This window comes from Phoca vitulina, unplaced genomic scaffold, assembly GCF_004348235.1.
Source record: "Phoca vitulina isolate PV1807 unplaced genomic scaffold, GSC_HSeal_1.0 scaffold92, whole genome shotgun sequence".
Lineage (NCBI taxonomy): Eukaryota > Metazoa > Chordata > Mammalia > Carnivora > Phocidae > Phoca > Phoca vitulina.
In genome coordinates, this window is record NW_022589795.1 from 904762 (window position 1) to 929079 (window position 24318).

Below are 24318 nucleotides of genomic sequence, written 5' to 3' on the forward strand. Positions count from 1 at the left end.
TATTGCACTTAAAGGGGAACAGACCTGGTTCACTGCCACCCACAAAAGCCCGCCTCTAGTACCTTTGTAAAAACCTACTGGCTCCCACTGCTCCCAGGGATATACATCTCAACCCAGCACTGACCGATGCTTCACGCAATCTGATGACAAGTGAAGCCTTCCTCCCTGTGTTCCAGTCACCCCCAGACTACCCACTCTTCCCCACATATAGCGTGCTCCCCACACACCGTCCACTCAGCCTGGCATGCGCTTCTGCCCGAGCACAGCCCAACTCCTTCACCTTCAAACTCAGTGCAACCGTTAGCTCTCCTGTAAAACCTTATTCAACTTCTGTAGGCAAAATTATTCACATCTTCCTCTGTGTTTCTCTCACTTTGAGTGTATACCTATCATCCCAACTAGACTGGCAGCCCTGCTTGGCAGGGCTCACATCTACTTGTCTTCCTAGCTCCTGGTGCTCGACCCATAAACACTTAAGAATATGCCAGAAGGGGCGCCTGGGTGGCTCAGTCGTTAAGCATCTGCCTTCGGTTCAGGTCATGATCCCAGGGTCCTGGGATCGAGCCCTGCATCGGGCTCCCTGCTCTGCGGGAAGCCTGCTTCTCCCTCTCCCTCTCCCCCTGCTTGTGTTCCCTCTCTCGCTGTGTCTCTTTCTGTCAAATAAATAAATAAAATCTTAAAAAAAAAAAAAAAGAATATGCCAGATGATGTAAACAGAGAAAATAACAGAAAGGCCTGGGTTGAGGCCTCAAGGATCCAATTTGTAGCTCTAGATCAAGGGCCACAAACTTTCCCTATAAAGGCCAGGTGGTAAATATTTTTGGCTTTGTGGGTCATCCAGTCTCTGTTGTAAATACTCAGCTCTGTCATTGCAGCACGCAAGCAACCACAGACAACATGTACATAAAGGGGTGGGGCTGTGTTCCCCAAAACTTCATTTACAAAAAGGCATGGCAAGCTGGACTGGGGCCACAGGGACTGTTTGCCAACCCCAGATCTATAAGATTGGGAATATCTGTAGGGCACTTACTGCTCCTTTGTCTCTTGTTATAAATTTGGGAGCCTCTACCCCAATTGGCTTAAATCGAATATTTTTATCTTATGGGACAGGATGAACACATTATGGTTCTCCAGGACAGAAAACTCCAGTGATGCAGGGGGGAGTGCCTCTCTGCTAACCTCCCCGTCTCCAGTGTCTCAAACAGTGAGTGTTCTCAGTTCCCCCCTGCCCATATCTGAGCACATCAGTGCTCTGCTCAAAGTTCCTCAGTGGGTTCTCATTTCTTACAGTCGTGGTGACGGGGACGATGATGTGACAGTGATCGTGACAGCAGGAGCAGAGAGCAGTTAATGTTTACTTGGCAGGTACGTGGCAGGCACTGAAGTATGTACTGTCATCATTCCCATGGGAGGCACATTCCCACAGCCTGAGGTTACACAGCAAGGGGCACAGCTATGAGGCTCAAACCCAGGCAGTCCGGCCCCCAGACCCTTGTGGTAAACGGCTCTTCTAAAGCCCAGCTGCTGGGCATGACTAACTAAAGAGGTGTTCACAAATAGGGCCCTGGACCTTTCCTTATCCAACCAGATGAGTAAGTTTTCCACAACTCCTCCCAACAATATATGCGTTAATGTTTCCCTGTCTGAACACGATCTTTTCTCTGCCTGGCGTGCTCTCTCATCAGCCTGGTGTACTTGTCGTCAGCCTTAAGTCTTGGCTCGAACACAATCTCTCTCTCTGTGATACTTTCCCGACTCCCTCAGTTAGACTTAGATGTCCTTTCTTTTATGTTCCTGCTACATCTTTGTCTTGGAAAAACTGTACACTGCTATTCATAGCAGCATTATTCACAATAGCCAAAAGGTGGATGCCACCCAAGTGTCCCTCAACAGATGAAGGCGTAAACAAAATGTGGTCTATGTACCACAATAATGTACAACATTATTCAGCTTTTGAAAGGCAGGAAATTCTGACACGTGTTACAACAAGGATGAACTGTAAAGAATTACAGTATGCGAAGTGAGCCAGGCACAAAAATACAGTGTATGAGTTCCTTCTATGAGTTTCCAAATTCACAGAGACAGAAAGGAGAGTGGTGGTTGCCGGGGGCTGCGGTGAGAAAGGAACGAAGAATTGCTGTTTAATGGGTCTAGATTTTAGTTTTGTAAGATGAAAAGAGTTCTGGAGATGGTTGCACAACAACATTAACTGAGCTCAACACTACTGAACTGTACACTTAAAAGTGGTTCAGATGAGGACACCTGGGTGGCTCAGTCATTAAGCGTCTGCCCGCATCATTAAGCGTCTGCCTGCATTGGGCTCCCCGCTCAGAGGGAAGCAGGCTTCTCCCTCCGCCTCTGCCGCTCCCTCGCCTCCACTCATGCTCTCTCTCTCACTCTCGCGCTCTCTCTCAAATAAATAAATAAAATCTTTAAAAAAAAAGGTTCAGATGGTAAATTTTATGTTGCGTGTACTTTAGCATGATTTTTTTTTTTAAGTGGGGTGGGGGAAGAAAAAAAAGTCTCTGATTATAGTAAAGAAAATAAAATCCCCTTAGAGAAAGTAAAAAAAGTCTCCTATAACTAACCACTGTGATGAGTCGGTATATAACCTTCCAGACATTTTATCACGTATACCAATAATATATGCATATTGAATACAAGTGTTTTTACTATTATGAATCAGATCTTTTCTTCCCTGACATTTTCTAACAGGTTATTGTTGCTATTATAGAAGAGAACTACATAAGATTCTTAAAATATTTATCTTGAATGCAATCATCTTTCTGAACTCTTGTTAGTGCCAACAGTTTTTTTTTAAATTATTTCTCTTGGATCTTATAGGAAGACCTATCTATCTATAAATAATGACAATTTTGTCTCTAGCTTTCCAACATTTACACCCCCATTCCTTTTTCTGTCTTATTGTATTGGCTGGATCCTTCATAAAAATATCAATGGGGGCGCCTGGGTGGCTCAGTCGGTTAAGCATCTGCCTTCGGCTCAGGTAATGATTTCAGGGTCCTGGGTTCGAGCCCCATATCAGGCTCCCTGCTCAGCGGGGAGTCTGCTTCGCCTGCCGCTCCCCCTGCTTGTGCTGTCAAATAAATAAGTAAAATCTTAAAAAAAAAAAAAAAAAAAAAATCAATGGCAGGAGGCATCCTCAATCTTGTAACTTTTTTTTTTTAAGATTTATTTATTTGAGAGAGAGAGAGACACACACAGACAGAAAGAGGGAGTAGGCAGAGGGAGAGAACCTTCAAGCAGACTCCCTGTGGAGCAGGGAGCCTAACACTGGGCTCGATCTCTTGACCCATGAGATCATGACCCGAGTAGAGACCAACAGTCGGATGCTTAGCTGACTGCCACCCAGGCGACCCTTATAACAATTTTTAATGAGAATATTTTAGTATTTAGTGTTTTACCATTGTGCATACTGTTCCATTTGGTTTCTGGCAAATATTCTTTATTGTATTAAGAAGGCTCTGACAAATATTCTTTACTGTGTTAAGAAATTCTTATTTTTATCTAGAACGGACACTAAATTTTGTTGTCTAACAGAAATACAGTTTTTCTTATTTCACTTAATGAGTTACATTGATAGAATTCCTAATGTTGAGCCATCCTTGCATCCCAAGAATATAAGCCATGCTTGGTACACTAAGCAGGATACCAAAATCCTAACCATTTTCTTTACTTACACTGTCTTTTTAAGGTTTTGATATTAGGATTATTCCAGCCTTATAAAATAAGCTGGAAACGTCTCCTTTATTTCTATACTTTGGAAGAGTTTAAATGATAATAGAACAATCTATTCCATGGAAGTTTGTTAAAACTTTTAAACCATCAGGCCTATTGGCTTTTTTGATGGATAGGGAGTGTACACTTTTTTTTAAGTCTTTTTCAATATATTTTCATGGTCTTTGATCTATTTAAGTTTTCTTCTTTTTTTAGTATATTTTAATTTTGTTATTTTATTGCATTATGAAGTTGCTTGATTTTTCTGTTTCTCCCGGACCACAACCTCCTCTAAAGCAGGGGGTCATAACTAGCATAACACAGTAGGATATGTACACACATACACACATAATAAATCAGATGTTACAGATATATTAGATATTCTAGATGTTCTAGATAGATATGTTTATCATGTATCAATACAAGTGATATGTCTTTCATATATCAACATAAGTGATGAGACCAGTAGCATGGAACTGTTCCTCAATGGGCCAGTTAGTGTCATGTTATCTCCCTTCCCTAAGCTAACTGTATCTCTAGCTCTAGTGAGTGTATTCTCAAACTTAACCCCAAAAGAGAAATGCATATGAACCTGAATGATTCAACCCCAAAGCATCTCCAAGGTGGCACCCAAGAAGAGTACATTATCATATCCCACTGGTGCAAATGTGAACTGTTACAGCCTTTGGGGAAAGGAATCTAGATCTATAAAATTAAAATATATAAACACTTTGACCTAGCGATTCCATGCCTAGAAATCTATCATAGAGAAATCAAAGCACAAATATATAAAGTTGTAAAGGGAGACATTGCAGTAGTGTTTATAAGGGGGAAAAAAAAAAAACCAACCCAGAATGAAGCAAATGTCTATCAAAGAAAGAATAATTGAATACATTACAGCAAATCCACACCACAGAATATTATGCAGCAAATAAAGAAAATGACTTAGCTTTATACTACTTGACTTAGAAGGATTTACATGATATAATATTAAATGAAAAAAGCAAGATGCAGACAAGTACACCCATTTAAATATGGGGTGTGTGTGTGTGTGTGTGTGTGTATTTTCTGTAGTTTATATGAGCCTGGAGAAAGGTATGGAAGGATATGCACCAGACTATTCATGTTGGTTTCCTGGGAAGAGTTAATAAAGAGAGGGAGTGACATTTCAGATTTTTGTAAAACTTTGTTCTCTATAATATGGTATCAAATTTTAATTTTTTTTAAAGGAGAGTGCATTATGTACTCAAGAAAAACAAAACAAAACAATTCTTTTCATTGTTTAAAAGAAAAAAACCCCAAACATCCACTTCTACCACGGAGGTCGGTGCACACCCTAATGACCATGTAAGAGCAAGCACCTCTCTGGACACAAGAAGGAAAGTGCGTCTTCAGTGGTGCTTTGTTTCTTCCCATGTCTCACCTGGGCTGCAGTGGCTGCAGTTTGGAGCAGGCGGGACTCTTCCCACAGGCACCGGGCCACGATTCGGGCAATCTCCATTGGCTTCTCCAGATATCTGCTCTATAAGTTGGAGAGAGAGAATGAAAAGTAGCAGTAGACTAAGGAGACGTGGACCCAGAGTATTACATCTACTACATGAAACAATAAAACGAGGGCCTCAGAGCCTGGCTACCACCAGTGGGAGATGGAGGGGAGAACAGAAAAAAGACAGTCACATGAGCTGTACTTCTGTGACAGAAGGCAACGTTAGTCTGAGTCTTTGGACAGTATGTTATCCTTACATGCAGGTGACAGACCTTGTCCCAGAGTATCCAATTACGGTCAAACATTTAACATTCAAAAATAAGTCATCTGGGGCATCTGGGTGGCTCAGTCAGTTGGGCGTCTGACTCTTGATTTCGGCTCAGGTCATGATCTCAGGGTCGTGAGATCGAGTCCCAAGTCGGGCTCCGTGCTGGGTGTGGAGCCTGCTTAAGATTCTTTCTCTCTCCCTCTGCCCCTTCCACCCCCCTTCCTTTCTAAAAAAATAAAAATAAAAACAGCAAAATAAGTCATCTTCCTATGAAACCACTAGTTCTGATCATGTTATTAACATGCTAACGTAGTATGATTAATGTAACAATTATGTGATTACTCCAGTGGACAAAAGAAGTGGATTTCAGATAATGATGCTCAAGGATGGGTATGCAGAGGTTTGAGGAAGGGCTAATAATTTCTCCTTTGACTTAAAGTACAAGATAGGATCTCATTACCTAGGCAAGTGAGAAAAGAAACACTTCCTGGACAGAAAGCTAACACCCTCCTCTGCAGGGGCAGTCTCTTCCCACCTGAAGGAACTGCTTGATCCTCCGCAGATTGTGCTGATAGAGGACATTTGACTCCTGTAGGAAACGGCTGTACTGCTGGTCGATTTCACCCAAGAGATTATGAAACACCAAAGTCGCATGGGATTCTTTGCTGGCCGCATATGCCCTAGGAAAAGGAAGAAGGATACAGAACGATTCTGAAACCTACATACATCCACATACGCGCACACGCACGAGTAGAAATCACCATCAAGGAGGGAAGAAAACAAGACAAACCTGATGCTTTAACCCACCCATCACTTTAGATTCACCTTCCTCAGCAATAAGAAATATCATGAATTCAATGATTATTAACAATTATTCCAGATACTATTAGCCACTGCCACAGTCTATACTTATAAAATATTCAAGTGAAGCGGACAGACATGCTGTTTTGCTTTTAAAGTCTCAGTCAGTTCTGCAGTCAGATTATTAGTAGCAAATAAGCAAACCCAGGCTGGGATGGCCCATCTCCATCATCTCTGACTCACCTCCCTGGCCCCTTACCAAATTCTAGAAAAACTAGGTCATAGGCCTGCATTAAATGAAAATTAATAGGTGATCTGAACACATTAAAATGAACGGAAAAAAGGGGCACTCTTGGTTTCGACTCTTGGTTTCAACTCAGGTCATGATCCCAGGGTTGTGAGATGGAGCCCATGTCAGTTCCAAACTGGGCGTGGAGCCTGCTTAAGATTCTCTCTCTCCCTCTCCCTCTGCCCGTTCCCTGCTCTCTCTCTCTAAGAAAGAAGGGGAAAAAGTGAAGGAAATGGTCCTTGGAATTCTGGGCCATTATCTCCTCTACGAACGAGTCTATTTCTCTTACTCTGTGTCTCCTTCCTTTAATTAAAGGGAAATCAGAATTATGGACCCAAATCTCTACCCATGAGAGAACTCTCATTAAGATAAAAAATATTTGTAGCACATCCCTGGAGTGTCAGAACACACAGAGGATGTCGCCAAGGAAATGAGATCCAAATCAGCCTTCAAAACATCTACCACCGGGGCGCCTGGGTGGCTCAGTCGTTAAGCGTCTGCCTTCGGCTCAGGTCATGATCCCGGGGTCCTGGGATCAATCTCCACATCGGGCTCCCTGATCAGCGGGAAGCCTGCTTCTCCCTCTCCCACTCCCCCTGCTTGTGTTCCTGCTCTTGCTATTTCTGTCTCTGTCAAAACAAAAACAAGTATCTACCACCAAGCAGGCTGCTGTTCCAGGTGCCAAAAGACAGCTGCCCGCACACACTTCTAATGTAGAAAGCGTTTTCATGAGACTGAGAGTACCTCTTTATCTCCTGATCTCTTTCACCCCATCACCTATACCCATAAGTTTTTTGATGAAATAGCATAGAGTTAAGCTAGAACAGGTTATGTCTCTTGACTTAAACCAAAACCTGACACTTTGGGGAGTTTCTCAGGAAGGACTTACCAGTCTTGACTCTCAATCCAAGGGGCCAGAAACTGCCGCAGCTCCATTGGGAAGCTGTCACTATACAGCTGATGAAGCTGCTCCAGGTACCGCGTGTCGAGCTGCTGTAGCTGATTCCATTGGGCCATCCTGTGGCAATCGGGGTCCCAACTGCAAACCAAAGTGTCTATATGGTCACTGTGAGCCTTAGTAGGAGGAAACAACCTACAAACATCCCATCTACCCAACACAGGCATCAGGTCTGTGATTAGGGATAAAAGATGCTTTGGACAGGATCCTGCGTGTTTCTCCCAGTTGACAACAATACAGACACATCCACAGTCTCTGCCTCTGGAAGCACATCCCAGCTTCTCCTACACTGGGATGCCAATGTGGGCGTGGCATCTGCCAAGTTCCAGGATCCATTATCTACCAGATGTATGTGAAGTTGAAAAATAACTTCCAGAGTTCCACTTCCTCATCTATAAAACAGAGATCATTCCCACCTCTCGTGGCTGTTGAGGTTATTTGTAAAGAACTCAGCACAGTACATGGCATACAACAGATGCTCAACAAATGTCAGCTCCTTTCTTTCCACCCTACCCCCCTTCTAAGAGGGTGAACTGGAAGGTATAGATAACAAACATAAAGTAAGACCAAAAGGTGGGATGTGACTGTTTAGGGAAGACAGAGCTAATTCTAAGAATACAGGTTTAAAAGTATAAGCAAGGACCTGCCTGGGATTCTCCCACTCAATGAAAAGCAATTTTGTTTTTAAAAGTTCTCAGTTGGGGGCGCCTGGGTGACTCAGTCGTTAAGCGTCTGCCTTGGGCTCAGGTCATGATCCCAGAGTCCTGGGATCGAGTCCCACATCGGGCTCCCTCCTCGGCGGGAAGCCTGCTCTCCCTCTCCCACTCCCGCTGCTTGTGTTCCTGCTCTCGCTATCTCTGTCTCTGTCAAATAAATAAATAAAATCTTTAAAAATAAATAAATAAATAAAAGTTCTCAGTTGGGGGGGTGCCTGGGTGGCTCAGTCATTAAGCGTCTGCCTTCGGCTCAGGTCATGATCCCAGGCTCTTGGGATCGAGCCCCACCTTGGGCTCCCTGCTCAGTGGGAAGCCTGCTTCTCCCTCTCCTACTCCCCCTGCTTGTGTTCCCTCTCTCACTGTCTCTCTCTCTCTGTCAAATAAATAAATAAATAAATCTATCTTTAAAAGTTCTCAGTTGGGGATGAGAAAGAAGAGAAGCTAAATACCAGTCATACGAGTTGTCCTGAAGCTCACAAATACCCCAGAGAAATGCTGGTTTCTCTGATCATCTTTCCTCTTCTTTCTGAATAGCTTGGTCACAGAAATACCAATACAGACCAAGCAATCGGAAGAAGTTGTCAAAATAACTAAGAGTAATAGCCAAAGACTAATATATGTACAGATCAAAGTATCCAGAGATGATTCTCTGGGATTGTGAGAACACTGAATGAAAGACTGAATGCACACAAACACGTACACTTATCTACAGTTCTTGATCTATTTCTCAGAGAAGGTGCGAAGAAGCACCCTCATAACTGTTCCTTTCATAAAAAGTATGGAGCAAACTGGTGACAAAACCAGCAGGTCTTCTGTTCTCAAAGCGGCAAGTGTAATGGTAGCTAAGTGGTTCAGGATCAGGTTTTCGTACAGAACCCTGTGCTGTAGTTCTCCCTCGTCTTCCGCGGGGACACACACGGAAGACCCCGCCTGTCACTGCAAAGGTGCCATCACCTGGCCGAGCTCTCACGCACACGTTCGGGAAGGCACAGGCAATACCTTCCCAGTGGTCTTTTACACCGAATAATGAACAACCTAAGGCAGCAACTATCCAACAGAGATGTAATGCAAGCCACGTACAGAATCTTAAATTTTCAAGTAGCCATATTAAAAAACTAAAAGGAAACAAGTAAATTAATTTTAATGATATATTTTACCTAACCTAATATATCTAAAAATGGGGCACCTGGCTGGCTCAGTCAGTAGAGCATGCAATTCTTGATCTCGGGTTCACGAGTTCAAGCCCCACATGGGGCATGGAGCTTACTTTAAAAAATAATAATAAAATAAAGCTTAAAATACTTAAATATAATGTTATCTCCTCAACATGTAATTGCACAAAAATTAATGAGATACTTTACATTCTTCTTTTGGTACTAAGTTCTCTAAATCCAGTGTGCACTTTTACACTTACAACACAGATCTGAGGTATTTCCCTCCTCATGGGCTTAAATTGCACTGGTGAAAAAGTTCAATAAAGTTGGGTGCCCGGGTGGCTCAGCTGGTTAAGCATCTGCCTTCGGCTCAGGTCATGATGCGGGGGTCCTGGGATCGAGTCCCACATCAGGCTCCCTGCTCTGAGGTGAGTCTGCTTCTCCCTCTGCCCCTCTCCCCACTCGTGCACTCTCTCTCTCTCAAATAAATAAATAAAATCTTTTAAAAAAGTCCAATAAAGCAAAGAAATGAGAATGTCAGAATGAGGTATTTGCCCCCCTCAGACCAATATGTTTCCATAAATAAACTAAACCTTCCAACATTAGAGGTGGTGCTTGGGATTTTTTTTTAAAACAACGTCTTCCTTCCTCTTAGGCACCTCCCAAACATTTTCAGCTACCACAACTTTGCTGTTGCCCCTGTCCTCACTACCCCCAAGACCAACCTGCCCCAGGACAGATGCTGCTTGGGCAGTGAGTGGTACATGTATACTAAACACTGGCTGGAATGAAAGTGGTAGCTGAGGCATTATAACCATGGTGTGTATTACCTCAATAAGAAATCAAAGGCTGGGACGCCTGGGTGGCTCAGTTGGTTGAGAGTCTGCCTTCAGCTTGGGTCATGATCCCAGGATCCTGGGATTGAGTACTACATCGGGCTCCTTGCTCAGCAGGGAGCCTGCTTCTCCCTCTCCCTCTGCCTGCCGCCCCCCACCCCCATTTGTGCTCTCCTCTCTCTCTCTGACAAATAAATAAATAAAATCTTAAAAAAAAAATCAAAGGCCACTAGAACTCTCTTACAATATGCACATTAAGGCCAAGTTAAAATCTGCCTCAAGGCTAGAAGTATGAAGATCCACCTTACGTTTCTCAGGATGTGATCTACATAGAAATCTATATAACGTGTCAATGTATTTAGATGCTACTGCATACAAATGTGCCCAAACTTTAGACCTACATAATTCAACATGGTAATCACTAGCCATATGTGAATACTGAGCACTTGAAATATGGCTGGTTCAAACTGAGACATGCTGTTAAGTGTAAAGTATACACTGGATTTTGAAGACTTAGCACACACAAAAAAAGAATGTAAAATATCTCATTAACATTGAAACGATAATATCTTAGATATATTGAGTTAAATAAAATATATTATTCAAATTAATTTCACTCAATTCTTTTTACTTCTAATGTGGCTACTAGAAAATTTAACATTACGTATGTGACTTGCTTTCTGTTTTTATTGGACACTGCCTCTCTTATGTAACCAAAAGCTATGATTCTCCTAATAAAGGATTTAAAGAAAGAGATACCTACTTTTTTTTTTTTAAGTACACTCTCTACCTGCAATGTGGGGCTCAAACTCACAACCCCAAGATCAAGAGTCACGTGGTCCACCAACAGCCGGCCAGGCACCCCTAGACACGTACTTTTTATAATAAAGTCCAGTGTTATAAATTAATAAAAAATAGACTAATTATTTAATTGCTTATCTTGGATACAAATGTAGAACCATCACAATCTACTCCCTGAAGTTCCATGTTAGAACCATAAAGCAATATCCCACTACACCTGTTCAACTAGAGATGAACGTTGGGGTCACACACGAATATAAGTATTTTCAAACCAATAAAAAATTGCAAGTTGTTGAAAATTGTCTAATTCATTTCTAGTCCATAACTCAGAGGGGTTTTTTGTTGTTGTCGTTTAGGTTTTAGTGGGGGGGGGGGACAACACAAAGGGGATAGTAAGTAGTATAATTTTGTCATTTCTTTTTTTTTTTTAAGATTTTATTTATTTATTTGACAGAGAGAGACACAGCGAGAGAGGGAACACAAGCAGGGGGAGTGGGAGAGGGAGAAGCAGGCTTCCCGCGGAGCAGGGAGCCCGATGCGGGACTCGATCCCAGGACCCTGAGATCATGACCTGAGCCGAAGGCAGCGGCTTAATGACTGAGCCACCCAGGTGCCCCAATTTTGTCATTTCTTAAACCAGAAACCAGTTACTAGTTTTTTCTGTAAAATTAAAGCACAAAAACGACTGGCATTATGCTCTACTTCTTAGTCTAATCACTGTAGGTAACATCATAATAGCTATCCTATAGTTTAAAGAAATCATTGCAAATTAAAGCCAAAAGGCAGGTAGCAGTCTCAAGGAGAAGATGAGCAAAGAGTCAAATAGTGATGATTTTCTTATAGGCTGCTTAGCTATAAACCACATTTAACTAATAGCAGCCACAGCGCAATCAGCCCAAATTCTCTTCATAAGAACTCTATATCTTTAGGCAATCACTAGCCAAATGGTCTAGGAAAACCATTGCCAACTAGCTTGTGGCCACTGTTTTACTGGAAAAAGTTTTACAAGAGCCTACCGTATTTCACAATCTCAATTCTGTTTTTTTCAAATTACAAGTTAATTTAAAGAACTCCACTTAAGTTCTAACTAAAGTATTTCTTATCTCCAAAATAATGCTAAGCCTGTGATTTAATAACCACTTTCACTGAACCGCAGGACACAGAAAATGATTTGCGCAATTTGAATGCCAAGTACGATTCTGGGTGCACAGGAGAGAAATGAATTCATTCCACAGAGGGGCTGGCTTAGGGCATGACGTTGGGCTTAATTCTCTCCAGAGGTGAGTGCTAACTTTAGGCTAGCAGACAGCAGATGGTAGCATATAAAGGGAATGTAAGTGTGATCCTGTTTTCTACAACTTTAGAGAAAAGAAAAATAAAAATGAAACAGCAAGTCACCAAAGACTTTCCGGACTTTTCAAAACAGGAATTTCTCAACCCCTTGGGGATAACTTACCAACAAGTCATAAAGCAAACAGCTTATTGTCTGATGGGGAACTTATTACTGTAAAGATCACTAAAAAGTCTGTCCAAAGTCACGGTGTTCATTTATATACTGCATTCTAAGGAAACCAAGAGATGTGTTGAGAAACACAAATCAGGGCCCCTCACAAAAGGGATTCATTACATCATTTCATAAAACTTCGTTTTAAATTAAGATTTGTACTTTACATCCACGCACTAGTGGATTTACGACAGGCGCAGTGGAGTGAGGGGCCAAAGTGAGGAGAGAGATGAAACCCTAGCGCATACAACAATCCAGAACAGAAAGTGATCTAAAGATAATTTCTGTTCCACCTTGTCACATGATTCTCCTTTGGGTGTTAGCCATACTTTGTATTAGAAATACCTATATTATAAATAGAACAAAGCCATATTTTATCTATTGCCTCTACTAAGTCCCTCTTTGCTGTCAGGAAAGGCCCAGTGACTAAGGCAACCAAAGTACAAAGTAACAGAAACAGTCTTGCACTAATTTCTATAGTTAGTCCTTTTACGACCAGGCACCCTGAAGATATTTTAAAGATTTATTTGAGAGAGAGAGAGAGAGAGAGAGAGAGTGGGGGGAGGGGCAGAGGGAGAGAATCATCAAGCAGACTCCTCGCTGAGCTCAGAGCCTGACGTGGACTGATCCCAGAACCCATGAGATCATGACCTGAGCAGAAAGCAAGCGTCAGACACTTAACTGACTGAGCCACCCAGGCACCCCTTTAAGAAAATATTTTTATTGTGTCTCTGCCAAATAAATAAAATCTTTAAAAAAAAAAAAAGAAAAAATATTTTTAGGGGCACCTGGGTGGCTCAGTTGGTTGTGTCTGCCTTTAGCTCAGGTCATGATCCCAGGGTCCTGGGATCAAGCCCTGCATCAGGCTCCCTGCTCAGCAGGGAGTCTGCTTCTCCCTCTCCCTATGGTCTTCCTCCCTGCTTGTGCCTTCTCTCTCTCTCCATCTCAAATAAATAAATAAAAATCTTAAAAAAAGAAGAAATTTTTAAAGATCATAAAAGTAATAATGTTCATTATAGAAAATTTGGAAAAATATGAAAAAAAAACCCCGAAAGATAAAATCACCCATATCTTACCATCCCACTCTCCAGAACCACAAATGACAAGTCCATGCAATTCCTTTTAATCTATCTCAGAGTGTACACATATATTTTATCTCTTTTAAAATGTTAGGGTTGCCTGGCTACCTCAGTCAGTAGAAAGCATGCAACTCTTGATCTTAGGCTTGTGAGTTCAAGACCCATGCTGGGTGTAGAGATTACCTAAAAAAAAAAATCTTAAAACACTGGGATCATAGTAATTTTATAGCTTTATATTCTCTTTTAAAGCTTAATATATAGGGGCTCCTGGGTGGCTCAGTCGGTTAAGCGTCTGCCTTCAGCTCAGGTCATGATCCCAGGGTCCTGGGATCGAGTCAAGCATGGAGCTCCTTGCTCAGCAGGGAGCCTGCTTCCCCTCTGCCCTCTGCCCCTCCCCCCGCTCATGCGCACATGCGCTCTCTCTTGCTCTCCAATAAATAAAATTTTTTAAAAAGTTTATAGTAAACACTTTTCTATGAAAAGATATTTTTGTTCAAAGCCCACAAAACAGCTATTTGGTTTCTATTAGTGTTTTCAATCTAATCCTGCTAATCTCATCAAGGGCCACAAAATTATTTAGATTTGCAAGCTCCATAAAGTAAATTAGGGAGGAAAAAAAAAAAAGAGAAAAGTAAAAGGCAATTAATGCTAGAGAAAGACACTCAACCTTCATGAAATTTTCATCGTAGGATGACAAAAGGCATAATGAACAGCAGGGAGCCCATATTTAAATATTACAGTTTTAACTATTTAACCATTGATAATTTTTTTTTTAAGATTTTATTTATTTATTTGAAAGAGAGAGAAAGAGCATGAGTCGGGGTGGGCAGAGGGAGAGGGAGAAGCAGACTCCTCGCTGAGCAGGAGGATAGACGTGGGGCTCGATCCCAGGACCCTGAGATCATGACCCAAGCCGAAGGCAGACACTTAACTGACTAAGCCACCCAGGCGCGCCTAACCACTGATAATTTAACCATTCATAATTACCTTAAACATTAAGACTCTGGAATTTCAAATTAGAAAAAGATAATTCAAAATAAGTATGCCTGGGGGAGCCGTCTGAGTGGCTCAGCTGGTTAAGTGCCTGACTCTTGCTTTCAGCTCAAGTCATGATCTCAGCATTGTGAGATCAAACCCCACGTGGGGCTCCACACTGGGCGTGGAACCTGCTTTAAATTCTCTCACTCTCTCTCTAAAAAAAAAAAAAAAGTATGCTTGTATAGTAAACATACAATTTTATTGCTTACAAATCCAAATAGTACTTTTATAAGGTTTAAGACCAGGTGTTTGCCTTTATAATAGGAAGTTTATATATAAATCTAATTTTGATTTCCTAAGAAGAGAAAATATTAACAGTTGAGCACCCAATCCAACTACAGTTATTGTAATATTCAAATATATTTAATTACAAATAATAGGATTTGCTTTAAAGTCAGAAACCAACTCTTCCTTGTAAAAATGGACATTGAGATTTAAGGGAACGTGAATTATAGTTCCCTACTAATGTGGCAAAATTGAATATATGGATGAAGTACTAAATTACTGGGGAGTAGAGCTCAGAGAAGTGAGGAAAAGGACAGTTTTTAAAAGATTTTATTTATTTTATTTGAGAGAGCAAGCAGGAGCAAGGGGGAGAGGGAGAAGCAGATCCCCCACTGAACAGGGAGCCTGATGTGGGGCTCGATCCCAGGACCCTGAAATCATGACCTGAACCAAAGGCGGACATAACCGACTGAGCCACCCAGGCGCCCTGAGAAAGGACAGTTTTTAATAACACTCTGGAACATTCTCAACCCAAAAGTCTATTATCCCTCACCTCCTCTTATCTCACTTTAACTCTTGGTAGAGTTAAAGAATCTTGTGCCAAGCACCTTATTTTTTCTATTCTAAATCCTAATATGCCATAAGATCTTACCTCTAGCAGTACCTTCTTATAGTTATCTAATCTCTATCCAGAAACACAGGGAATAAAATGTATCAGATTCACAGTTAACTTTAACAGATAAATAGTGCCCGGAATGTGAACAGCAAAAAGGAAAAAGATCTAGGGCTCTGACCCATGAAGAACAATCAAGATCTTAAAAAACAATGGGGCATGGGGTGCCTGGGTGGCTCAGTCGTTAAGCGTCTGCCTTTGGTGCAGGTCATGATCCCAGTGTCCTGGGATCGAGCCCCCCATCGGGCTCCCTGCTCAGCAGAAAGCCTGCTTCTCCCTCTCCCACTCCCCCTGCTTGTGTTCCCTCTCTTGCTGTCTCTCTCTCTGTCAAATAAATAAATAAAATCTTAAAAAAAAACCAAAAACAAACAATGGGGCACCTAGGTGGCTCAGTTGGTTAAGCGTCTGACTCTTGATCTCAGCTCAGATCTTGATCTCAGGGTTGTGAGTTCAAGCCCTACATTGAGCTCCACACTGGGCCTGGAGCCTACTTAAAAAAAAAGGTCTTAAAAACAAAACTTCCAAGAACTACTCAGAATCTAGTGCTCCTCCAGCTATCCAAAAGGATTCTGTGAACTATGAATTGCCAAGGTCTCCAATTATGTCAAATCTAATAGTGTTAAGGAATTTTTTTTAAAATGATGTATTCTCAGGGCACCCGGGTGGCTCAGTTGGTTATGCATCTGACTCTTGATTTCAGCTCAGGTCATGATCTCACAGTTGTGGGGCTGAGCCCTGCATTGGGCTTCTCACTCAGTGCGGAGTCTGCTTGGGATTCTCTCTCTGTCCCTCTGTCTCTGCCCCTCCTCCTGTTCGCGCTCTCATACTCACGTTCTTTCTTGCTCTCTCAAAATAAATAAATAAAATCTTTAAAAAATTGATGTATTCTCCATACTTGATTTGGCATCGGCACCATATCTGGCACAAATATTTCAGATTAAAGGAGGAGCAACAACATAAACATAATTCCTTCTAAACTGAAAGTAACACAAGTAGATGCGCTTTGTCAATTACTGAGTGTGCAGCTTATGGTTAAAGCTGGTTGAGAACAGGTCTGAGCTCTAGATAAAAACCACAAAACAGACCAAATTGGTGTGTCACATGGCCTCCCCATTTTGTGACACTTCCACTACCCGGACCAGACACGCTCCACCGAAGCAGGGTGGTGTGAGGCCAAGGACACGGGAGAGACATTCACAGGGGATGGGCCTGGGTCCAAACCCTGCCTGCCATTTATCAGCTATTTCTTTTAAGGACATTACTTGACTACTGAACAGGCTTTTTCTTCAGTAAAATGGGGAAGTATCATTCTTTTGAAAGACTGTTGTACAAGTTAATAATAATAATAATAATAATAATAATGCATATACAGCATCTCTCCTAGGTGGTGCTGGGTGCCTCGTAGTGCTGGATTGTTCCTTCCTCCCACAGCATTCCTTTCATCGGTACTTCTTATGTTAAATCCATTTCCTCAATGCCCAGGGAAACAGATTAATTCATCAGATTAACCATGGTAAATGCTAAGTCAGCTTTCCTGCCATGTAAAATGCATGCATTTTAATGGGTCTTTGTATCGTCTCCTGAGGGAGGAAGTTTGTAACGCTGTGATTTAGTGTGTATGTGTAAGGGGAAGAGAGAAGAACAGAAGGGTTGGGTGGTGCTCTGATCAAGTATCTCCACAGGCAGTTCACCTAAGGATAGCTCCAGGTCCTAAAAAGACTAAAGGTGAAAAACACTAAGTGATACCCAAATGAAAGAAAAAGATGGAAAGTAAGAACCTTGGTTTAAGAGCAGGACAAATAACTAATGATTATCACTAATATTTATATAGCATTTACTATGTTCCAGGCACTGTTTTAAGCACTTGACATATTTTACTTACTTATTTCATCCTCACAACAGCCCTATGAGATAGATACATTTTTATTCCCGTTTTACAGACGAGGAACCTAAGTACAGATTTTAAGTGATCCACCCAAAGTCATCAGGTAGTAATGTCATGGAGCTGGAATCCTAATCCAAACAGTCTGTTTTCAGAATTCCTGCTTTTAACCATTGAGCTAGAGTGGGAGTTTTCATTGATCTTTAAGTAGCCCATGAGTCAGTCATGACATCAAGCCAATGTGATCTTATGGGTTTTTTGGGTTTTTTTTTTTTAAGTAAGCTCTCTGCCCAACATGGGGCTTGAATTCATGACCCTGAGATCAGGAGTCACATACTCTACTGAGTCAGTCAGGTGCCCCGATCTTATGGCATTTTAAACAGCCACATACAGTGTTTGAATTAAAGAAGCTATCCGTCCCACTGTAACCAGGCTCACATCTAGAATGGATCTCTAAACGTATCACAATTTAAATGGCACGACTAAAAAACAAACATATTCAGGGAGGAGTGGTAATCAGGGTGTGAGGAGTCTGAGAACTTGAACATTCTGCCCAGCAAGAAGGCTTGGGGAACAGGAAGTGTGGTAGGGGAGGGGAAGATAATTTGAAGAGCAGCTCTTCAAATATGTGGAGATCTGTACATGAAAGGGCAAAACACTCCAGAATCAATCTGCTTCCCCATAAGACCTACCCCCGATTTTGCCCTCTGGAGTATTCCCTCTGCTTGCAGAGGTACTCCATCCTGGCTGCAATTTTTTTTCTTTGAAAGTAGAGATGCCTGGGAAATCAAACCAGATTCGTTAAATCTGAATTGCTGAGGGAGGGACCCATGTTTCAATATTTAAAATCTCCTCGGACAATGCTAACTGTGTGGCCAGATTGAGGACCCTGGAATGAGAGCGGAGATCAGGATCCGGATCATCAGGATCACCTGAGAGGGGCTTTCAGAAGCCAGATGTTGGTCCTTACTCCTGATATACTGAATAATAATCTCCAGGGATGGGGCCCAGGCAGGTGTAATGGAGCACCACACTGCAATGACTGTATAAAGACTATGGCATGAGACGAGGCTGGAGAAGGCTCCTGGGTAAGCCATACTAAGGAATATGAACACTTGACCAGGTTTCAGCAGACTGGTGACAATCTGACTGACATTTCAGAAAGATCCCTCCGGCAGCAATAATCAAGGTGAGATTTGGCGGTGGCCGGAAGCTGGGTAGCAGCCCCAGAGCTGTTCTGAGGTGGACATCTTCCAGAGATGGAAGAGGGAGCTATGACGGGGCTTGGTGACTGAAGGGCAAAGGGGACTCAGACAAAGGGAGGAGTAAGGAACAACCTCCCAGGCTCCTGTTGGGTTTGGTGTTCAAATGGAGGTTAAATGTCCGCCCTGAGAAATGTCGCAGCAGTACCTCCAACACTGGGAGAGCCCCTGGGCTGGACGGCCTCCAGAGACTATTCAGTCCGTAAATTAGAGAAAAGGCTCAATTCCCTCAAGACATTAAGGTTGCTGCGACCCAAGAATAAAGGCTGCAGCAGAAGTATTTAACAACAAGGGTCTGGGGCTTGCACGCCAACTGCCCAACTTGCCCGTTCTCCTCCCCTCAGAAAAGGAGTCAAAGAGAAAAGAAAGCCAGCCAGAAAGCTCAGAGCCATGACAAGAGCTCTTACTGGTCTCCCCACATCTGCTTGCTTCCTGCCAGTCCATTTTCCACGGTTTGAGTAGAGAGCCCTTTCTAGGACACAGGCTTGATCTTGCTACTCCCCTCCTTCAAACCCCTCTGATGACTGCATTGTTCTTAGGCTGAAAACCAAAATATGCAAAATCAAGTGCTGTGCCTCGAGCATGGATCCAGGCGCCACCACTGAGGGGTAGGGGAGCGGGTGCCTGCCGACCAGTTAGCCTCTCTGTGCCTCAGTTTCCCCACCTGTGAAAAAGGGCAGAAAACAGGACTTACCTCACATGTGCACACAGACATAAATACCACCTCCCATGGCAAAAGTGTCTACCGATGGCCACAATACTGAAAAGCAGGACACGAATATGATAACTGCATCCAAGGAAACAAGATCAGCTCTACCCTGGATGACTGGTTATCTAGAATTTTTTCTGGAGAGAAGCAAAGCATCCTTCCAATGTGCAAATGCTGAGGACCTCACCCTCACAGGGATCAGAGGTAGGTCGCCAACTTTTTTTGTTGTTGTTTTTTAAGATTTTTATGTATTTATTTGAGAGAGTGCATAGAGGGAGAGGGAGAAGCAGACTCCTTGCTGAGCAGGGAGCCTGATGTGGGACTCCATGCCAGGACCTCAAGACCATGACCTGAGGCAAAGGCAGATGCTTAACCAACTGAATCACCCAGGCTGCCAACTTTTTAAAACAGAAGGAATATAACCCTTGAGAAACAACTGTAGATTGGGCAAGCGAACATCATGTCAAAATTTCCAGGCTTGAGGGCAACTGAAAAGAGAAGAAGAGCAAATTGCTGGTAGAAGCCTGCAGATATTTTATCTTTGGAAAAAACCCAAATAAGAGTCAAAAAAACATCCACTGATCTGGAACGCTAGTAAGTTATTAATATTCTTCAAAGACAGGAAATTGAAATAAACCAGCAAAAGGGAACTTAAATTTCTAAACCTCAGTATCACAGACCCATAATATAGTTCACCATTTATTGGAGAGAAGCAAGAACCTTTTCCCAAGTTTATTCATGTCACTTTCCCTAAAAGAGATATTAAGGTAATCCTGGTCACTTAGCATGCAGCAATGTACAACTGGGGCTGAGAACACATATCCATGGACCCTGTGTTAGAACTCCTTCCTCCAAAGTAACTATGGTTTGGGGGCAGAACCTCAAATTCAAAGGGTATTTGTGGTGGTTATAAAACATGGCCCCAATTTCTTTAATACTCCTCCAGTTGAGACAAGAGGTCTTTGTCTCCTCCCCTTGAATCTGGTTAAGGCCATGACTGCTCCAACCAACGGAGTAAGACAGAAGTGTCGATATGCAACTTCCAAGGCTTCCTCCTGATTCTCTTGGAAGGCTCATTGCCCAGAACCCAGCCAACACCCTGTGTGAAGCCCAAGGCACCAGGGGCCACATGGAAGCACTTGGTCTGCAGTCCCAGCTGAGATCAGCCTTTGACTCATCCCAGCCCAGGCATCAAATATGTGAGTGAAGCAGCTCCAGATGATGGGTGCCCCAGATGTTCAAGTCTTCCCAACACTGTGCAGCAAAGGCAACCACCCCTGCTGTGCCTATTTGAATTTCTGCCCACAGCATCTGTGAGCATAAAAAAATGGTTGCTGCTTTGCGCCCCTGAATCTGAGGGGTTTATTGCATTTGGTGACTAGAACATTTTTACTAAATAGTGATAGAATATCATCTTCATAGAGAGTCTAACTTCCATGAGAAAAGAATGTGTAGTTTTAAAGGAAAAGGATTTGCTGTTAAAACTATTTTATTTTTTATTTTTTTAAAGATTTTATTTATTTGACAGAGAGAGACACAGCGACAGCAGGAACACAAGCAGGGGGGGTGGGAGAGGGAGAAGCAGGCTCCCTGCCGAGCAGGGAGCCCGAGGCGGGGCTCGATCCCAGGACCCCGGGATCATGACCTGAGCCAAAGGCAGACGCTTAACGACTGAGCCACCCAGGCGCCCCAAACTATTTTATTTTTTAAAGCTTTATTTATTTAAGTAATCTCTACATGCAACATGGGGTTCAAACTCATGACCCTGAGATCAAGAGTCGCATACTATTCCGACTGAGCCAGCCAGGCGTCCCACTGTTAAAACTATTTTAATAGTAAATCTCTTCTTTCCTCTGCGCACTCACTTTTTAGGTGACTGATCCAATCCCCCTCCTTCAAAATGACATCTACACACTGACAATCCCCAAATTTACATCCCTCGCCCTATCCCCTCTCATGAGCTCCAGAGTCATACCTAACTGCCTATTCAGCATCTCCACTTGGATGTCTAATGAGGAGCTCAAATTTAATGTACCCCACACCAACCCCCTCATTAAAGGCCTCTCCTGGCCAACTTCCCCATTTTAGCAAATGACAACTCCATTTTTGCACAGGCTCAGGCTAAAAATCTTTAAAATAAGCCTTGACTCCAATCTCTCTTCTCCTCCTCTTCCCTCCAACATCCAATCCATTAACAAGTCCTGTTGGCTCTACCTTGAAAATGTATCTAGAATGTGAGCACTTCTCACCGTCTCCTCTGCTGCTACAATCTTAATCTGAGCCATTGCCACCTCTTACCTTGCTGCCACCAATGTGCTAAACTCCTAACTGGTCTTAGTGCTCTCGCTCTAGTCCTGCCACAGTCTAGTCTCCACATTACAGATCCTTTCAAAATAGAAGTCCCACCATCCCATTCTTCTGTTCGAAACCCACTCAGAAAAAAGTCCAAACTCCTACCTCAGCCCACCACATGACCCATTTTGCCTCTGGAGACCTCTCTGACCTCCTTTCCCACTGCTCTCCCCTTTGCTCATACAGGTCCCCTTTTTGCTTCTGGAACACACCATGCCTCCCTGGAAAGCTCTTCCCTAGACTATTGCATGGCTTGCTCTCTGACGTCATTCAGACCTCTGCACAAACACCCCTTCACATCACTTCATCGAAGACAGCATATCTACCCCTGCTGAATATTTCTTCATGGTACTCAGCACCCTCTAATACACCATGTATTTCTTTTTTAACTCCTTCCACCACCACCGGCTAGAGAGGTAAGCTCCATCAGAGCAAAGGCCTTCTTCTGTTCACTGCCTTCCCCAGTGCCTAGAGGATGCTCAAATATTTGTTGACTAAATGAATGAAAATTAAATAAGTTTTTTTTACGAGACAGGCCCTACTGAAAATAAGTTTTTTTTAAAAAACCTGTAACAGGGGCACCTGGGTGGCTCCAACGGTTGAGCATCCAACTCTTGGTTTCGGCTCAGGTCATGATCTAGGGTTGTGGGATCAAGCCCCATAAGGGCTCTGCGCTCAGCATGGAGTCTGCTTGAGATTCTCTCTCTCTCTCTCTCCCTCCACCCCTCCCCCACTCCCCCCCCTTGTGCTCTCTCAAATAGTTTTTTTTAATTAAAAAATAAATCAAAAAATAAAAAATAATTAAAAAATCTGTAACATACTTCTAGCACAGAGAAGCCTGAAATACCTTAAGAAGCTAATTAACCACTGGTCTTCCTTCAGCATGAGCACACAGGTGCAATAATTCATACAGATTTACTGTAAGTGACAAGCAAATATATAACATTTCCCAACAGAAGAATTTATATTAAAATGTTAAGCCTCAAAAGAAAAATGTTTTTAAATATAAAGCTAGGGGCTCCTGGTGGGCTCAGTTGGTAGAGCATGTGACTAGGGATTTGAGTTTGAGCCCCATGTTGGTCTTAGAGATTACTTAGGGAAATAAATTTTTAAAAATCTTAAGAAAATAAAAAGCTAAACTGATATAAAGTACAGTTGTTTCTCCTTAAATTGCAATAATGAGACTTTTGCACCCTGCCATCTAAAAGAAGATATTTCATGACATGTGCCTTTTGGTAGAATTTGGGAATCTAAGAAATTACACCCTAACTTAATATTTTTTTTTTTTTTAAGATTTTATTTATTTATTTGAGAGAGAGAGAGCATGAGAGGGAGGAGAGTCAGAGGGAGAAGCAGACTCCCTGCCAAGCAGGGGGCCCGATGTGGGACTCGATCCCGGGACTCCAGGATCATGACCCGAGCCGAAGGCAGTCGCTTAACCAACTGAGCCACCCAGGCGCCCCACCCTAACTTAATATTGATGGGTAGACATTGAAATGATAAATCTCATAAAACATAAAACCACTTGGATGAGTAAGTTTATTTTGAGATACTCCCAAAGTAAAAGGTCTAAGACCCAACCTAGAGTCAATAGCAAACTTCTTTTTTTTTTTTTTTTAAGATTTTATTTATTTATTTGACAGAGAGAGAGAGAGAGAGAGATAGCAAGGGCAGGAACACAAGCAGGGGGAGTAGGAGAGGGAGAAGCAGGCTTCCCACCAAGCAGGGAGCCTGATGCGGGAATCAATCTCAGGACCCTGGGATCATGACCTGAGCCGAAGGCAGATGCTTAAGGACTGAGCCACCCAGGCGCCCCAACAGCAAACTTCTTAACACAGTAAATCAATTGTCTGCTTTTCAATGCTTTACCCTCAAGACACTTGGACTCAAACTCAATAACAAAAAACATGTTTGTGATTGTTGTTGTTTAAGAGCTCTTAAAATATAACCTCCTCACTTTACAGACATGGAAACAGACTGACGTGAGCATCAGGAATAATATCCAAAAGGGCAGCCTCTTGACTTGGTTTACGGTCTTTCCAGCACACTATGACTTAAGAGGCAAGGAGTGCATTGAGCCGTAAACTTTATAACTGGAAAAATGTGGTTAGAGGGGAAGAGACATGTGACTGCAAAGAGAAAAATCATCTATCCAGGCAGAAAAAGAGGGTCATACTTGTTATTCTCTCAAAGAGAAGTATTTTGTTGTTGGGATTAAAAAAAAAAAAAAGTATCACATAATTGTGACCTCGCTAGATAAAAATGCACGGAAACCAAATACAGCATTTCTCAGAGGCTTTCTTTCCTTTTTTCTCAGTGTTACTGAGATATAACTGACATATAACACTGTATTACTTTTAGGTGTACAACATAATGGTTTGATATATGTATATATTATGAAATGATCACCACAAGTTTAGCTAACATCCATCACCTCACATACTCACAAATGTTTTTTTCTTGTGATGAGAACTTTAAGATCTACTCCCTTACCAACTTTCACATATACAACATCGTCTTATTAACTAGGGTCCCCCTGGTAGATAT

General features: G+C 42.4%; 1 protein-coding gene across 4 annotated transcripts in view; it reads right to left on the reverse strand.

Moving 5' to 3' along the window:
• Positions 1-24318, reverse strand: part of STAT3 (signal transducer and activator of transcription 3) — a 69952-nt gene that overhangs the window by 23012 nt on the left and 22622 nt on the right. For all 4 annotated transcript variants that reach the window (XM_032396413.1, XM_032396411.1, XM_032396412.1 and 1 more), the window contains exons 2-4: positions 7472-7621; positions 6028-6172; positions 5162-5260 (exon numbers count right to left, since the gene is read on the reverse strand). In XM_032396413.1, coding sequence (XP_032252304.1) covers positions 5162-5260; positions 6028-6172; positions 7472-7599 — 372 coding nt within the window. In that variant the 5' untranslated portion in view covers positions 7600-7621. The remainder of the gene's footprint in view (positions 1-5161; positions 5261-6027; positions 6173-7471; positions 7622-24318) is intronic.